This window comes from Mauremys mutica, chromosome 23 (genome assembly GCF_020497125.1).
Source record: "Mauremys mutica isolate MM-2020 ecotype Southern chromosome 23, ASM2049712v1, whole genome shotgun sequence".
Classification (NCBI taxonomy): domain Eukaryota; kingdom Metazoa; phylum Chordata; order Testudines; family Geoemydidae; genus Mauremys; species Mauremys mutica.
Genome location: NC_059094.1, coordinates 11,105,980 through 11,121,440, shown reverse-complemented (window position 1 = coordinate 11,121,440; position 15,461 = coordinate 11,105,980). Strand labels below are relative to the sequence as shown.

The 15,461-nt window shown below is 44.6% G+C and overlaps 1 protein-coding gene across 1 annotated transcript in view; it reads right to left on the bottom strand.

Moving 5' to 3' along the window:
- Positions 1 to 15,461, bottom strand: part of WASF2 (WASP family member 2) — a 40,707-nt gene that overhangs the window by 9,167 nt on the left and 16,079 nt on the right. The window contains exons 2-6 of the mRNA XM_044997720.1: positions 9,900 to 10,053; positions 5,714 to 5,848; positions 5,027 to 5,180; positions 2,869 to 2,986; positions 1,287 to 1,417 (exon numbers count right to left, since the gene is read on the bottom strand). Coding sequence (XP_044853655.1) covers positions 1,287 to 1,417; positions 2,869 to 2,986; positions 5,027 to 5,180; positions 5,714 to 5,848; positions 9,900 to 10,029 — 668 coding nt within the window. The 5' untranslated portion in view covers positions 10,030 to 10,053. The remainder of the gene's footprint in view (positions 1 to 1,286; positions 1,418 to 2,868; positions 2,987 to 5,026; positions 5,181 to 5,713; positions 5,849 to 9,899; positions 10,054 to 15,461) is intronic.

Below are 15,461 nucleotides of genomic sequence, written 5' to 3'. Positions count from 1 at the left end.
TATTCAAAGCTGAAACATGCAGTGTTTTGTTTGGGCCATCCCCGAGTTTGACAGTAGAGTAAGATCACCCAAAGCAGTGAAACAAAAACAAACACTGTTCAAGCCTCATATCAGAATCTACAGCGAACTAAAATTCATGTGAGAATTTGTAGGGGAAATAGTGAAAGCAAGGAAAAGCTGCTGTCCTGCAGTCAGATTCCTCCTGCCTGGTCTCAAGTCAACTGACTTGGCTATTAAAAGAAAAGCAGGTTTTACTTTTAAATATAAAATGTGTGATTAAAAAATAAAAGATTTTCTTAAGTGAAAAGAGCCACAAATGGCAAGAGAAGAGCATACTGGGAAGTGCATTTTGGGAATTCAGTTTGCTTCCCGCCAGACTGGTGTCAAAAGATAAATTAAATCCTGAATAGGAAGCACTGAAGAGAGATCTGTAGCTGAAAAAACTTGGATTGGAGGAGAAAAATCCTGAATTTTGAAACACGAAGCGTGGCTTATGAAAAAGCAGTAATAGAAACGGTGCCCCGCCACCAAAGGTTAAGAGAGCCCTTGTGTGAAAAGAAATAGACACATAAAGCAACATTGGGAACATCTGCCTGCCCTACTCACCGGCTTTTCTCACCACAAGAGGCTACTATATTAATTCAGCCCATAACTACAAGGAGACAAAGGCTACTAAAATTATGTCACTAACGCCTTGAGTGCTGCTGTGAGAACTTGGGAGAGAAGGGTCAGCATCACCCTACCTGCTGATTTCTCGTGGTGGGGAACACCCCTCTCTGCAGATAGCAGCCAACCCTCCCTGAACCCCAGGAAAGCCTGGCGCCTATGAAGCATTCTCAGAAGAGCTTCTGTGGGTTTGGAAGCACGCCACGGAGTCTGCACTCCTTCCATACCATATCCCCATGCTCAAATGCCCTGCTTCTGGCCCTTGCTAATACTGTTCTGGGCCAGACAAACTGGTGACCCAGCTGTAAAGGGATGAGTGATGATGGGGTAAAGGGACTAAGTCCATGACATTTCTGCATCTGTGGGATAGGGGAGCCAAGAGCAGAAGTAGATTTGCTTCCGAGACCACTTGCGCCACCTTGTTTAAACTGTTTAGATTCTTGATTTATTCTGCAAGTTTTAAATCAACAGACAGATTTACTTTAGAGAATCTGATTAGCGGTGATTTCGATCCACACTGCACTGGAGAAACTGCAGAGCAGGGTGAATTGCATTACCACCAACAATGCCAGACTGCTTCCCCTTCATGGAGAGCTGAATAAATAGCCAGATTCACTTACCCAGCAGGTCCTTGTCTGTCTTTTAACTCAACAAACTCCTGTCCCATTTTCAATTTCTCCCACTCCTCTTTTCGGGTTTTGATTTTCCGCGGATTCACATTCCCTCGGTTGGGATTATCCTTCTTCTCTTTCTAGAGAAGAAAAGGAAAGAAAGTCCCATTAGAACTTCAAACTTGTTTGGAATTAGTCTGTCCTTATTTCAGCTCACTGGGAGGGGAGGAGTAGAGATAGGGTGAACTAACATTTAAAGAGATTAAAAAATCCTGGGATTCTTTGAGGCTGCAATAGAGTGAATTTAGTACTGGTGCACTAACTATTCATCTAGACACGCCCTCAGACTGAGATACTAACGGCCTCTCTCTACAGAACAGCTACTGCACAGGTAGTAGCACAGGTATGAACTCCTTCCCCCCTGTGCTCCAATCAGTGTGCCTCAATTATAACCAGGAAAGATCTTCTGGAGCGGAAGGCCAGACCAGTTTCCCAAGCCTTGGGCTTGCCTAAACGGCACATTACTGTGCACCAAGCCAAGGTGTGCATCTATACTAATGCCCCATGAGGAAAATGCTACAGGGCAATGAAAGTCCTGGAGTGCCACACTATCAACATGGGACATTACTGCGCAGCAAGAGTCACACCCTGGCTTGCTGCACAGCAACTTACAATGTCGACAAGCCTCTATTGCATCTTTGGTCTTTGTGCTTTGTTTCCTTCCAAAAGGAAGCCATTTAATAGCAAGTGGTAAGTAGGGTTTTTGTTAGGCGGAAACCTGGCCACAATGAACTGGGCTAAAACCAACCCCATTCCAAAGATTCCAATAGGCCAAAACTCTCTTATACTCTGACTGGAAGGTCATGATCTACTTTGAGATTTGATGTTACAATCACTTAAAATGTAAGTCAGATTTCCCCAAACTAAACCTTGCAGGTATAGTAAATGAATCTTTTTATAATGCAATTTGCCTTGTAATTCACTAATGTTAAAAGGACACTCAAGTGCAGCAATTGAGCCAGTGTGGTGGTGGGTTTTTTTGTTTTTGTAGTTTACATGGCTTAAACACTTTCATATGTTAAAGTGTAACTGGATTTTTAAACTTAATCCCTTGTTTCCTTCAAAGGGACTGGTGATGATCTTCCGGTTACATCAAAGCGTACCAAAGGTGCTTTAATACTGAGCAGAGATGCCTGCAAGATACTGCAAGAGTACTGAAGAGGATCTAAGGTTGCCCTTGTCACCCAAAACACAGCATTTACTGTGCTAATGCATCGAACGCCAGGAAACAGATGGTACAAAGCTACAAAATGAACTAGTGTCACCATTCGAACTGCGTGAAATTCAGAAGAACAGATTTTTAAAATCTCTCTGTTTTAATAAGCAAGGATAATAGTAACAGGCAACAAGGATTTTTTTTTTAAAAGTATAATTTTAAACTGGACCATATCCCCTCTAAAGAACCCAAGTGAAAGTGACAACTTGGATTTTGAAGAGAAACTATCTCCTGTGAGTCTCTGGCTTTTCCTCCTACCTTGTCTTATCTACAGTTTCTTTGTTAGCATGTAGCAGCGATGCCCCATCCCCTCACCCTGTGCTTCCGCTTTTCTTTCATGATATCCTTGGTGTCCTGGAGCATTTTCTCTTTCCAAAGGTCAAAGAAGTATGAAGGGTCTGTGTAGAATTTGAGTGCCTCTTTGCCATCATCCCTGGAATAGAAACACACACAAGGAGCCAGTCAGGTGCTTGTCTGATGCCCAAAGATTTCAGACACCCACCAGGTGTCAATATCTATCGATCTGAAACAAGAGGCCAAACATTTTGTACTCTTTCTCCGTCCCCTTCCAATAGAGGCCTCTCTGCCCTTGAGGAGCCACCCACTCCACCTGCTCATTCAAAACCATCACCACACCTCACCTAATTTGAAGTCACCACCGCTTCTCAGCCGTGGCTGCATAGTTAAAGCGCTTGATTACAATTCTGAAGGTTGCGGGTTTCTGTCTCACTTGATCTCACGCTCAAAGGCCACCTCCAGTTCACCCAGCTACAAAATGGGTACCTGATGCATTGGGTTAGGGCAGTCAGATGTGATGCTGGCCACATCACTCCCTTGTGTGCCACTGGCTATGACACTGATGTGCCCTAACTGCATCAGGCTGATGAGCCATGGCTCCGGGGAACTCTAACCACTCCTCTTTCAAAGCCTTGCACCACGATTCTCCTCTGGTTTGGTGATCTATAGTTTTGATTTCTGTATCTTAAGTATGGTGCAAGAACTCCACTGAGCAGCCACTCTAACAATTACAGAGGCAGCAGCAGATGTCTGTCCCCGCACCCTCTTCTCAAACACACCCTCTCTCTCGTTCCACACATGCCCCTTCCCATCCTTCCTCTCCCCATCTGTCTTTTCCAGATAGCCTGCTCCACAGTAACGTCAATGGATACAGGCTTGAGTGCACGCAGCTCCGAATACTGAGCAGAGTTCTTTTCAGCGATAATCCCCATCCTGCCCACCCCCACCCACCAGATCGGGCTCCTGCTACTTCCTCCAAGACATATTACACAATTATGTACTGGGGCTTTTCGGCAAGTTCCTTCCCTCCCCACCCACCCGCCTTTTCAGAAAAATATTCTCCACTTCAGGAACCCCAAGTCAGAGCAGCAGCATCCTTGAAACTCAGGAGTGTGCATTCACACGCACACCCTCCTACTTTGCAGTACCGCTGCATCTCACAGAAGACAGCTGCCTCCAGCTATCTGTAATTACTTTTCACCTGTTCAAAAGACATTTACGGATGTGGGCTAAAAAATATTCATACTCCGACCCCCTGCTCTACAACTATCGACAGCAGTGACACTCAGAGCTCAGTGGTTCAGGAGCTACCCAAAAGAGCCACAGTTGTGTGAATTAATAGTTTCATTTACTATAGTGCTATATATTCATATTTAAACAGTATGATGAGGAAATAGTTAGTTGTTTTTATATATAGTATTCTCACAGCAAAATGACTGACCACGTATTATTATTTTATCAACTACAGTTGGTTAACAACATAGTAAAAGCATCCTGATTGGTTAATAATTAAATCTCACAGTGTTTCAATATCATGTGCTGGAAAAAGCCGTAGGAAACAACTTGAAGAGCCAACTGTGGCTCCCGAGCCTCAGTCCGAATATCACTGATCTACAGGATGACATAACATGGCTAGACCATTAAGGAGAAGGGCTTTATGCTGGTTAAACAGCCAGGGTCTAAGCTGAGTTAGTCACCTGACCAGGAATAGACCAGATAATGCTCAAAATCGAAAGGAGTCTGCTGCACCCATTTGGGTCAATGCCACATGCAAATTTCTGTCCTGCAGTTTCCAAGAAGGCTCTTGGCAAGTGGCCATGAGATCACACAGAAAAGCATGAGAAAATACATCATATACAAAACACCTAGCAATGTTATGCAGTGCCATTCAAGACTTGTCTCCCTAAGGCACCATCGCAAAAGCAATAACATAACTGTAATTTTTCAGCTACCTTCATTTGTGCAACCCCAGAAGCAAATCTACAAATAATCCAGCTAAAGAACAGAGAATGCCCGAGGGACTCTAATTAAGTTACTCCGTTCTCCTTAGGGACTAGTGCTTCTTGATTAAGTGGTTTGTGACCCTGGCCATTGGGTGAGGACCTCTCTCAGCTAACTGTGGAGGAGACGTTCCGAACAAGGGAAAAAAGGGGCTAAAGAGATGCTACAGCATTACCTGTAAGGGGAGAGAATGTTGAGAGGTGGTGGAGTATTGCAGATGCCGTATGTTTCCAGGACAGGCACCGGGAGTGAGTCTCTGTCAAAGAGCTTCTGGTCCTGAGTGGTGGAGCTTTTGAAGGCCTTCCTTGTATTAATGCCTTGTAGGGACACTAAGAAGGAGGGAAGCGATGGAAAGAGAAAGTGAAGGACAGTTTGACCCAGGTGATTGAGACACACGGCCAAGTAGCCACATTTGATTTCAGTTACAGTTGTAAGCATGCTCAGCACTTTCTATGATTGGGTTCCTTTTTCCCCCCACAATGCTCTTGAGAAGAGTAAAGAAACTCCAACCCTGTCTACACTGAGATCTGAAACCGTTTCAATATGGCTCTCAAGAAAAGTGCTAAGGTGGTTTCAAATTTCAGCGTAAACACAGTGTGAAAATCATGCTGCCAATCTATTTACTGACTAGCCAGCCACTGGACATGGAGACTTGCTAGTGACCAACTCCAGCAGAAACAGACTTGTTTGGAACCACTCCACACGTCACTAGCAAAGTGTTTTTCAAGGCCGTAGGAGAAAGAGTCCCTGTTAGTGGAAGGGGAAACACAGCTTCAAACTCATTTCAAGGCCATGAGCTCTGCTGGTTTGATGGGGCTCTTTAGCATGCTTGGTCTGCAAGTGCTGTGCTCCACTCCATTACCTTCTTCCTCTTTGGGATCCAGCTGAGTGACCTTGACTTGCAAGCGGTCGACCCTCTCGACTAGAGAGCTCACCCGAAAGGCAAAGGTGTTGGCCTGAGTAAACAGCTCTCCAAAAATGTCCTCTGCAAATTTACCTGGAATATTCAAGGGGCTGTATTACTCTTTGAGCTGTATTATACTTTCCACACCCAGCCCTTAATACTTGAGTTCTCCAGATCTCTCCCCCCCCCCCCGCCCCCCGCGCTGCTTCTTCCACATTAGCATCAGCAAGCTATTTATTAGCCTTTACAAAAGCAAGATTTGTTATTTTCAAGTTTGGCAGTGTTGATACCATCCAAGATATTAGCATAGAGGGTGAGTTGATGCACCACTCCAGCTAAATGACACTCTTCTAAGGGATCTTTAAACAACAATGAAACACAATTGAAGCATACTTCTTAAGTCTTGAATAAAGTAACGAACACAGGTCGACACCAGCCAAGTTGACAGCATGCTGTATTAGTCTACGTCTGATTGGCTTGCAGTCCCTTTAGGGTTACATGATGTTCTGTTTATCAACAACCAAACATAACTAGATTTTATAGCTGTATGGCACCTCAAAAGGCTCCCAAATTATAAATCACTGCCTTGCAGTAAGGCCTCCCCAAGGGTAACTGGCACCTATTTTAGAGTTCATTGTATTCTAGAACTATATGGTATATTCCAGTCTTGACCCTAAAGCCATAGCCACATTCATAGACAAGGGTACTGACTTGCGAGTTCCTTCAGATAGGGCAGCACCTGAAAGACTGATGCTTTCAAGATTATCTAGATCAAAAATATAAATAAATAGCGATTGCTACTTTCACTGGAGTTTCTTAAATGTGATGATCCCTCTGTAAAACCTCAGACTGCTCGGTGAACAACCAAGACAAATGATGTTACTATTAATTCTTTGCACTGCGGTAGCACCGATGAGCCTCCACTCATGGATCATTGTGCCGGGCATTGTAAAAACATAAAACGATTATCCTGCCCCGAAGAACTTGCAATCTAAGTGGATTCAGACAGGTGGGGAGCGCAAGGAAACAATGAGACAATATTGGCCATAAGAGGCAGCAGTCTCACTATACCAGTCGCCTAACTATTCCTCCACCAGAATCTGCCCTTACCCTGTCTTGTGCAGAATCCTGCCTATCTAAACATTTATGGCCAAGACTGTTAAAAACAGAAACCTGAAGTTAAGCTTCTAATAAGTGGCCTGATTTTCAAGGGCACCAAGTAGCCAATAGCTCCCCTGGAAGTCAGTGGGGGCTGTCAAGTGCTGGGCACTTTTGAAAAATCCCAGTCAGACAGGAGCCTAAATAAAGATGTAACTTTAGAGTCTTTTTTTTTTTTTTTTTAAACCTTGGCTTTTAGCACAAGTCATATGGGTAAAATGGAAATTGCATTTCCAACAGCTGATTCCAGAAGGAAGGAGGGGAAAAAACATCTAAGTTAGGCTATCATTCAAGGGCAGCTGTCTCCATGACATCTACGAACATGAGTAAAGAGTCTGCACTTTGAAGCAATACCAAGCTCAAGCCCTTATCCCTGCAGTCATTTTATACCAGGGTGCTAAACCTCTGTGTCTGAGTCCTAGAACCTAGCCCCGTGGCTATGTTTTCTATGCAGGTTGCGCACAGTGTGATTCTCCTCCCCTCTGCCTCCCTTGGTATATGGGGTTTTAATACAGGGACACTACCTTTGCCCTGCTGACACGTCTTGTCAGCTTCCCTGTGTTAACTCATCAGAAGATATTCATTCCCTCAGACACAGGAGTCAGACAGATCTCATTGTAACCAGCTTTCATGAAGCATCCTCTCTGTTCTACCTCCCCATAAGAGCAACTCACACATTTTACAAAGGATGCCACAATGAAAGGAGGGAGAAGGTTCATCTATAATGTAATTTGACAGACCTCACAGCAATAACCTCATACAACAAGGTTGTTATGTGTTTCCATTTCTGCATTTCACAAGGAAGAGACTACAGATGTTGGGAAAAACTGAACAGTTGTTGAGCAGTACACTTTAAATATACAAACACGGTTATGTGCACTGGTCTGTGTGTTTGGGTGTATATTTATTCCTCTAATTGCATAACTGTGTCAACACATGGTTACTGTATAGGATCCAGCATATGCTTTTGTATTTCATGCACATTTTTGGATGAGGGCAGAGATTAGTTTTCAGGGATTTAGCTGCTTGATTGATTTTACTTCAAGAGCAAAAATTACAATCAAAATTATCTTTATCATGCACTGGCAGGAAGACAGACTGAATGATTTAATAGGTCTTTCCCATTTCTAGCTTCTCTGACTCCACAGAATTAACAGAAATGCACAGACTGCCTCTCCAAAGTGCTACCGGCTGTCATAGTAACAAAGGGCAAACTCACTGGAATATGAATGCTGCACAAGTTTTATGTTTGTGTCTTTGTAAAGAGGTTGTGGTATACTAGGCATGGCTGATTATTCACTTGACAGGTCTGCTGTCACTTACTGAACTCTCTTCGGATTACTACAGTATTCAGCACATGAAGAAATAGTATTATTCCCATTTTCAAAATAATGTACAGACAACTAGGAGAGGAGTTTGGTCATTTAATTTGGATCTCAACATTCTGCAGTAATTAGCCCAAAGACCATAGCACTTACAATTCTGTCTTCAACCTTGGGGATGCAAACAGGAGAAGATGCTCAATTTTATTTCCCTCCCTCCCCATTACCCTCAAATGCACAGTGATGCGCATGAGTGTCAATACGAACAATCTGTCTCACATGAGCTTCCCCAATAGCACTCCTGGTTGTGTCTGTGATTGGTCCTCCTCACACCCCAGAGCGAGGCTCCCTTGGTACCCTCCTGATAAAGGAACCAGGCTGGGATTTGGCTTCCAGCACTTCACTCTCTGTTCTGAGGGATAAGCAGAGGTGCTTTGAATATAGTGAAATGCACAAAGAAGGTCTAAGCCTGAGGGATATTGCTGGTGCTCTGCCACACTAACCCACAGCATGCCTTTTGGATCTGGATCAGCTTACTCGCTGTATTCGGGATTTAAAGAGCTTTACCGTCCTCATTTTATGCACACAGGATGGATTTTAAGAGAACCCTTATGCTATGTGACCATCTCAGGAATCACATCTAACTATGGAACCGAGAGGGGCAATTGACAATGGATGGGTAGACTGGTCTTATCCATTACTGCACATTGATATTTTTAGCAACAGACTTAATGCAAGGCTTGTTGGTATCAGATGAGAACCTGGAGGCAGCAAAGGGGTGTTAGTGACAGCAATGTGCTTTCACTACTGGAGAAACAGGAAAAATTGTGCCTGGAATCCTCTCACCCATGTTCACACTGCACAAGAGAAAGGGTCTATCTTGTGAAGGAAACAGAGATACACTGTTTAATTTCACTCTAGGACCTACAAGTATGAATCCATTTATCAAAGCATTTGCAGGTCATTTCAAGGCCAATGAGCAAAGGGGGTTAATCTGAATCCAGAACATTTTAATGGAGAAAAAAGGGCAATTCTTACCATTTATTCTTGTTATAAAGCTTGGGCCCATGTTTTCACTTTGCCCCTCATAACGCTGTCTGCCAATTCACTGGAGAGCCAAACCACCAGTGGTAACCATTTGTGCCGCTGTACCAGCATGCAGCCTGCAAACTCCAATATCCCAGAGGCAATTTTTAGCCTGAATTGGGGACTTTCAGGCTTGCAATGCAATAAATGTAGCGGGGGCAAACAGGCCAGAATCTGTGTGTGCATTCTGATTACCTTTCCTTAAAAATTATCAATTGTAGATTTAAACACAGTTGAGCTACAGTTAATAGTGCATGCAATTGCAGGTGCTTTCTCTGACAAGGTACTGGCCACTCTGCGAGCCTCCCATTTTACAGCCCTGAATTATGCTGCATCCTTCCATCTACAATTTTGCTGCAGCTCTTCCATTCCCCTCCTCTCCAATTTTCTTTTTGTTGAGGAGGAGGTGGGAGAAGGAGGACAGGAAATGAGCATTAGAGATTTCTTTGGGAAAATATTTTAGCATTACCCAGGGAAAGCAGATGGGGGAGAAATAGGAATACAAGAACAGAAAGGGAGCTAAATAAAGAGCACTAACGACTCCTGAGGGCAGCATGCAGGCTCGCAGTGGTACTCACTCAGGCTGCCCAGCTGTCGAATGACATTTGCCAGGGTGATGTTGGTCATGCATTCCAGCTCACTTCTAACGCTAGGCAACGTCTGACGGCACAGGTGCCTTGGCTCAATGTTCCTCGTTACTAACGGCATGGTGGACCCGCTTCAGGCAGTGTTCTGAAAGATGAAAAACAACCCAAAAAAAAACAACAGGAAAGGATTACTCACCCACAAATTCCAGGCACACCAGAGCCCCGATGGTCATTTTCCTGCTCTGAAACAGCTTTATGTATAAGGCATCTTTTTCCCTCCGCACCCTTATAAAACTGGTTCTTTGAAAATAAAGATCCTACTGTTCTACAGCTTGCAGTGGAGAAGACAACCTGTTGGGTAATTTTCCTTTGCTGCCTGCACACCTGAGCCATCTTAGCTGAGCAAGGGACTGTTTACATTACTGCTGTTCCTGCACCACCCTTCCCACTGATGCATCTGCACTGAATAGTCTCATTCCTTCACCAAATATTGCAGAACATCTAACGACAGCTACTGTGAACCTTTCCATAGGAACATTTTAACATGTCCATTTTCTAACCATGAATGTTAACAGAAGTTAGCACGTCTGTTATGTCTGACACACGGACATGTACACTCCAGCCCTCCTCACCAACAGCACAGACAGAGAGGGCTCACATGAGAACAGGAAGTTCTTGCAGCTGACCAGGAAACTTTCTGGTGACTGTTTCTCATCCTGCAGGCTGTGCCCTTCCCTTGAGGGAAATTCCCACGTGGTCTAGTTTCTATGGACCCATTGTTTTAGAGTTAGTAGTTTATCACATTGGTAGCTTTATAAGGATTTGGGGGGGTGGGGTAGAGCCCAATGCTGAAAGACATCAAAATTGATTTTACTACACGCAGCGAGATGGAACTTCCAACCCCAACTTCCAGTTCTTCTAAAATTTACGGAACACAAAAGCTTCTGAAAGTTATTCTTCAGAAAATGGTTGCATGTGTGTCTGTTTCCTGCCCAGTACTTTATAACAGCAAAATCTCCACTGCTAACATGCCTAACTGTTGAAGAAACCAATTAATTCTCTTATACCGCCTACCTGCAAAAGAGAAACAAAACTTCAACTCCTGAATAATGGAGCACAGCACAAGCAGTTCGATACATCTCCAAAATTTCTAACACGACAGCAAATATATCCCAACTTCTTGATTAATTTAAGAAGGAAAACAGTCTCTTGTAGGTCGGATGAGAAACAATGCTATAGAAACAGACGCCTCCCCTTGTGATGGACGAGCTGATCTGCTCAGGATGGGTGTAAAAATAAAACAGGAAGCTAACAGCTTGGGGAACATCGCTTCCTGTCACCCACAGCAACAAACCAAGAACCATTAAAAAAAAATCAAAAAAATCAGCTGTTTGCACTTGACTCTGAGCCACCCTTTGATAGTCCGGGCAGCTGGCAGCTTATCTTTGAGGTCCAGGAGTCCTTCCTGGATGCTTTTTTACCAGGATGTTAAAAAGAAGGAGTGGGTATTATCTCACCAATTACCTCACAAAACAGATTCTGAATTTCCAAATTTGGTTATGCAGAGGAGTTGAAGGTCTGGAGCACTGCAGGGTATGCCAGGTATAAGGATGCTATGTTACATTACCACCAAACTCCATTATAAATCAGTCATTTAGTTCACTTGTCACTGTGAAACAGAAGGTTCCAAAAGACCAAAAAACCTAATTAAAGCCATGTTGATGAGCCAGATCTAAAAACCAAGAAAAGCAGGAAAATCTAACAGGGCTGAAATCCCTCCCTCGGACCTCACTGTGGCTGGGTAGTGTAAAGCAGTGGTTCTCAAAGCCGGTCTGCTGCTTTTTCAGGGAAAGCCCCCGGCGGGCTGGGCCAGTTTGTTCACCTACCGTGTCCGCAGGTTCGGCCGATCGCGGCTCCCACTGGCCGCAGTTTGCCGCTCCAGGCCAATGGGGGCTGTGGAAAGCGGCGCAGGCCGAAGGATGTGCTGGCCGCCCTTCCCGCAGTCCCCATTGGCCTGGCGCGGCGAACCGTGGCCAGTGTAAGCCGCGATCAGCCGAACCTGCGGACGCAGCAGGTAAATAAACCGGCCCGGCCCGCCAGGGGCTTTCCCTGAACAAGCGGCAGACCGGCTTTGAGAACCACTGGTGTAAAGCCCATCAGACAGCTAAGGACAAAGTGAGCTAAGGAAGGACTTCCACCATTAATTCTAAATTCCCTGCATTTTATGGACTAAAGTCAAACCCTTCTAAATTCTTTTGTCATGTTAGGTTTCCGTGCTTTAGCTAAGCCAGTGTTTCCCTGCTTCCCCTGGCAGCACCCCATAACACCAGCCACACCCGCAGCTCACATATATGGGGCTGTAAGCTTAGGTAGTAGCTAACTTGCTCAGGCTTCTCCTGGTTCTCTGGCACTGACTCATATGAGCATTTGTTGCTTGGCCCCACAGAACTATCTGTGGGCATCCCACCTGTGACACCGAGGTCTATATGGTTTTATAAAAAATATGCTAATGAGCGAATATAACATAACTGGAATATGCTTCATGCAGGTCTCTTGTAAGGTGTCATTACAACGCTTATAATCTACTGAGTGTGATCATCCTATTTGTATAAATGTACCACTCTTGTATCTGAAACTAGAAATATGAAATATAACTCTGAGGGCCTCTTGTAATTATGCAAAGTGTGGGCCATTAATGGTGGTTTGGAATCTTGATGACTCCCATTAGCCAGGACAATTGTCTGCAGATGGGTGTGTTTTACCAGTAAGTCTTGTGTGTGCTGGCAAGTGGGCAATGAAATCTTGTCATGTGAATTTATGTCATGTGATCATGTCACCTGAACTGGAAACCATCTTTAACCTGGTGTCTTTCCATTGAGGAGGAGGGGGTGGGAACCCAGTGAGGGACAAAGGATTCCCACCCTACGCAAAAGATATATAGAGGGGTGGAACGGAACAAAGGGGAGAGAGGAGAGGAGCCATCATGAGGAATCCCCTAGCTACCACCTGAGCTGGCACAAGAGCTGTACCAGGGGAAAGAATTGTGCCCAGGCCTGGAAGGGGTCCAGTCTGAGGAAAAAACTTACTGAGGCATCTCTGAGGGTGAGATTATCTGTCTTCAGTTTGATTAGACATAGATTTGCGCATTTTATTTTATTTTGCTTGGTGACTTACTTTGTTCTGTCTGTTACTACTTGGAACCACTTAAATCCAACTTTCTGTATTTAATAAAATCACTTTTTACTTATTAATTAACTCAGAGTATGTATTAATACCTGGGGGAGCAAACAACTGGGCATCTCTCTCCATCAGTTTACCCTGCATTTGGGTTTAGACCCTATTGGGAGTTGGGGAGCTGGGTGTTAAAGACAAGCACACTTCTGTGAGCGGTTTTCAGGTAAACCTGCAGCTTTGGGGCAAGTAATTCAGACCCTGGGTCTTTGTTGGAGCAGATGGGAGTGTCTGGCTCAGCAAGACAGGGTGCTGGAGTCCTGAGTTGGCAGGGAAAGCAGGGGGCAGAAGTAGTCTTGGCACATCAGGTGGCAGCTCCCAGGGGGTTTCTGTGATCCAACCCATCACACCACCAACCTAGAGCAGGGAGTAACCTTCTGGGGAGTGGGGAAGCCATTGGAGAGAAAGAAAAAATTAAAAACATGGGAAAGATACTGAAAAGGAGACCAAAGAGGACAGGAAAGAAAATGAAAGCCCCCCACCCCACCCCCCAAATAGCTGAAATAACGACATTTATTATTTTAAAAATCCTATGACTGTGAAATTGACCAAAATGGACCTTGAATTTGGAAGGACTCTAGTTATGACACAGGAGGGACCTGGGGGGGCGGGGGCACACTACTGCCAATCTAATGGGGGAGGGGAGGGCACACTCCTCTTAGGAACCACGGGCTTAGAACTATGTTGGCTATGGCCCCCAGGAAATAAGAACTTGTCTACACGGTGTTGCTTACACTGCTTTGTTTGAAACTAAGGCAAACAGCAAACATCTGGCAAAAGTCACTGTTTACACTGGTGCAGTCCACCTATGCTGGAGGGCTGGGAAAAGGGAGAGGGTACAGCTGTCACTCACAGGCCCCAGGTGTCATGTTGGGGCACTCAAGGGTCAGAGCACAGGGGATGTGGCGGAGAGCCACCCAACTGCCCTTGCAGTAGCTGGAAGGTTCTGGGGAGGGAGGCAGTTAAAGAAGAATTCTCCTTCTCCCTTTCAGCAGGGACAGAGGATTCAGGGCTTCAGCTGTATCAGAAAATTACTAGCCAGAGACAAGGCAGACATGATACTTGGGGCTTCTGAGTAGGGTCCACTGACAGTAGCTTTTGGTAATGGCTGAGCCCTCTCCCTTTTCCCAGCAGCTGTTGGGGTGGGGTGGCTTCTCCACAGGCCACTGCATTTGGACATCGAGGCCCCCGACATCTTGTAAGATCCGTCTCTGGGTAGGAGGTTTATCCCTCCACTTATTACATATCTTGTAACATTTCCAAGCCCTATGAATAAGTGGATGGAAAGAAGAGAATCATGCAACTGATTAGACACAAAGAACAGTGTCCTGAATTTGAAAGAGATTTTGGGGGACATAAAAGTAGAGAGAGAAAAGATGAGGGGAAGGAGATAGGAAACAATGCTGAGAAAGGAAGAAAGGAAACTAGACATTAGAGTAGTTCAGACAACGCAAGTGTGAACAGCAGCACGCACCTAAGTGACGCTCTGTAACATCCCCGTGTGAACGCTGGGGGCGTGAACTAAAAGGTGCCCAGTTTGCTTAACGTAGTCCTCTTTAACTCCCCACAGCTCCACACAGGAGAGTTACAGCGCGGCACTTCGGTGAGCATTGCTCTTTGTGCGCCCATAGTTCAAAGTGCAGAGCAGTGTAGCCATACTTAGACAACACAAGGACAAATGCACCATGATCTAGGAGAAAAAAGAAAAGTAGTCAGTGAAGTCAGGAAGGAAAAGGTCTAGTAAAAGTAGGAGCCTGCTAGTAAGTTTTATTCTTTAAAAAAATTTATTAAAGAGAGCTGATTCACAATATGCTACAAATAAATACAGGACACAAAGGACAGTATACAACTACTTTATTCTTTTAAGTTGTAGGAACATGACAGAACAACTATTTTCCAACCTGGCTAGTACCACTAGTCATCAGGCTAGTAGGTGTCAGGTACATGTTTCAAGCTGTGTGTGATATATGGATTTAGATATTTCCTCTCAAATCAAATCAAATGAGTTGTGAAGCGGAGATGTGATAGCATCCTTGGAGAGCAGTCATATGGATTTGTTGTTGAAAGTTTAGGCTTGGCTATGTTTAAATGCTGCAGTTGTCAGTATATACAGTACTGTATACCACCATAAGAATACTTTATGGATCTAATGCACCCACACACTTCCTGTTGTGACATGGGGTGTGGCTAAGCATTCAAAGGGTGGCCTGTCACCTCCACAGAGAGGCAACACTTTCAAGTCAGAGACTGATACAGAATACTGGATAGGGAAAGACAAACCACACAGAAGGACAGTACCACCCAGGTCAAGGACCCAAAGGC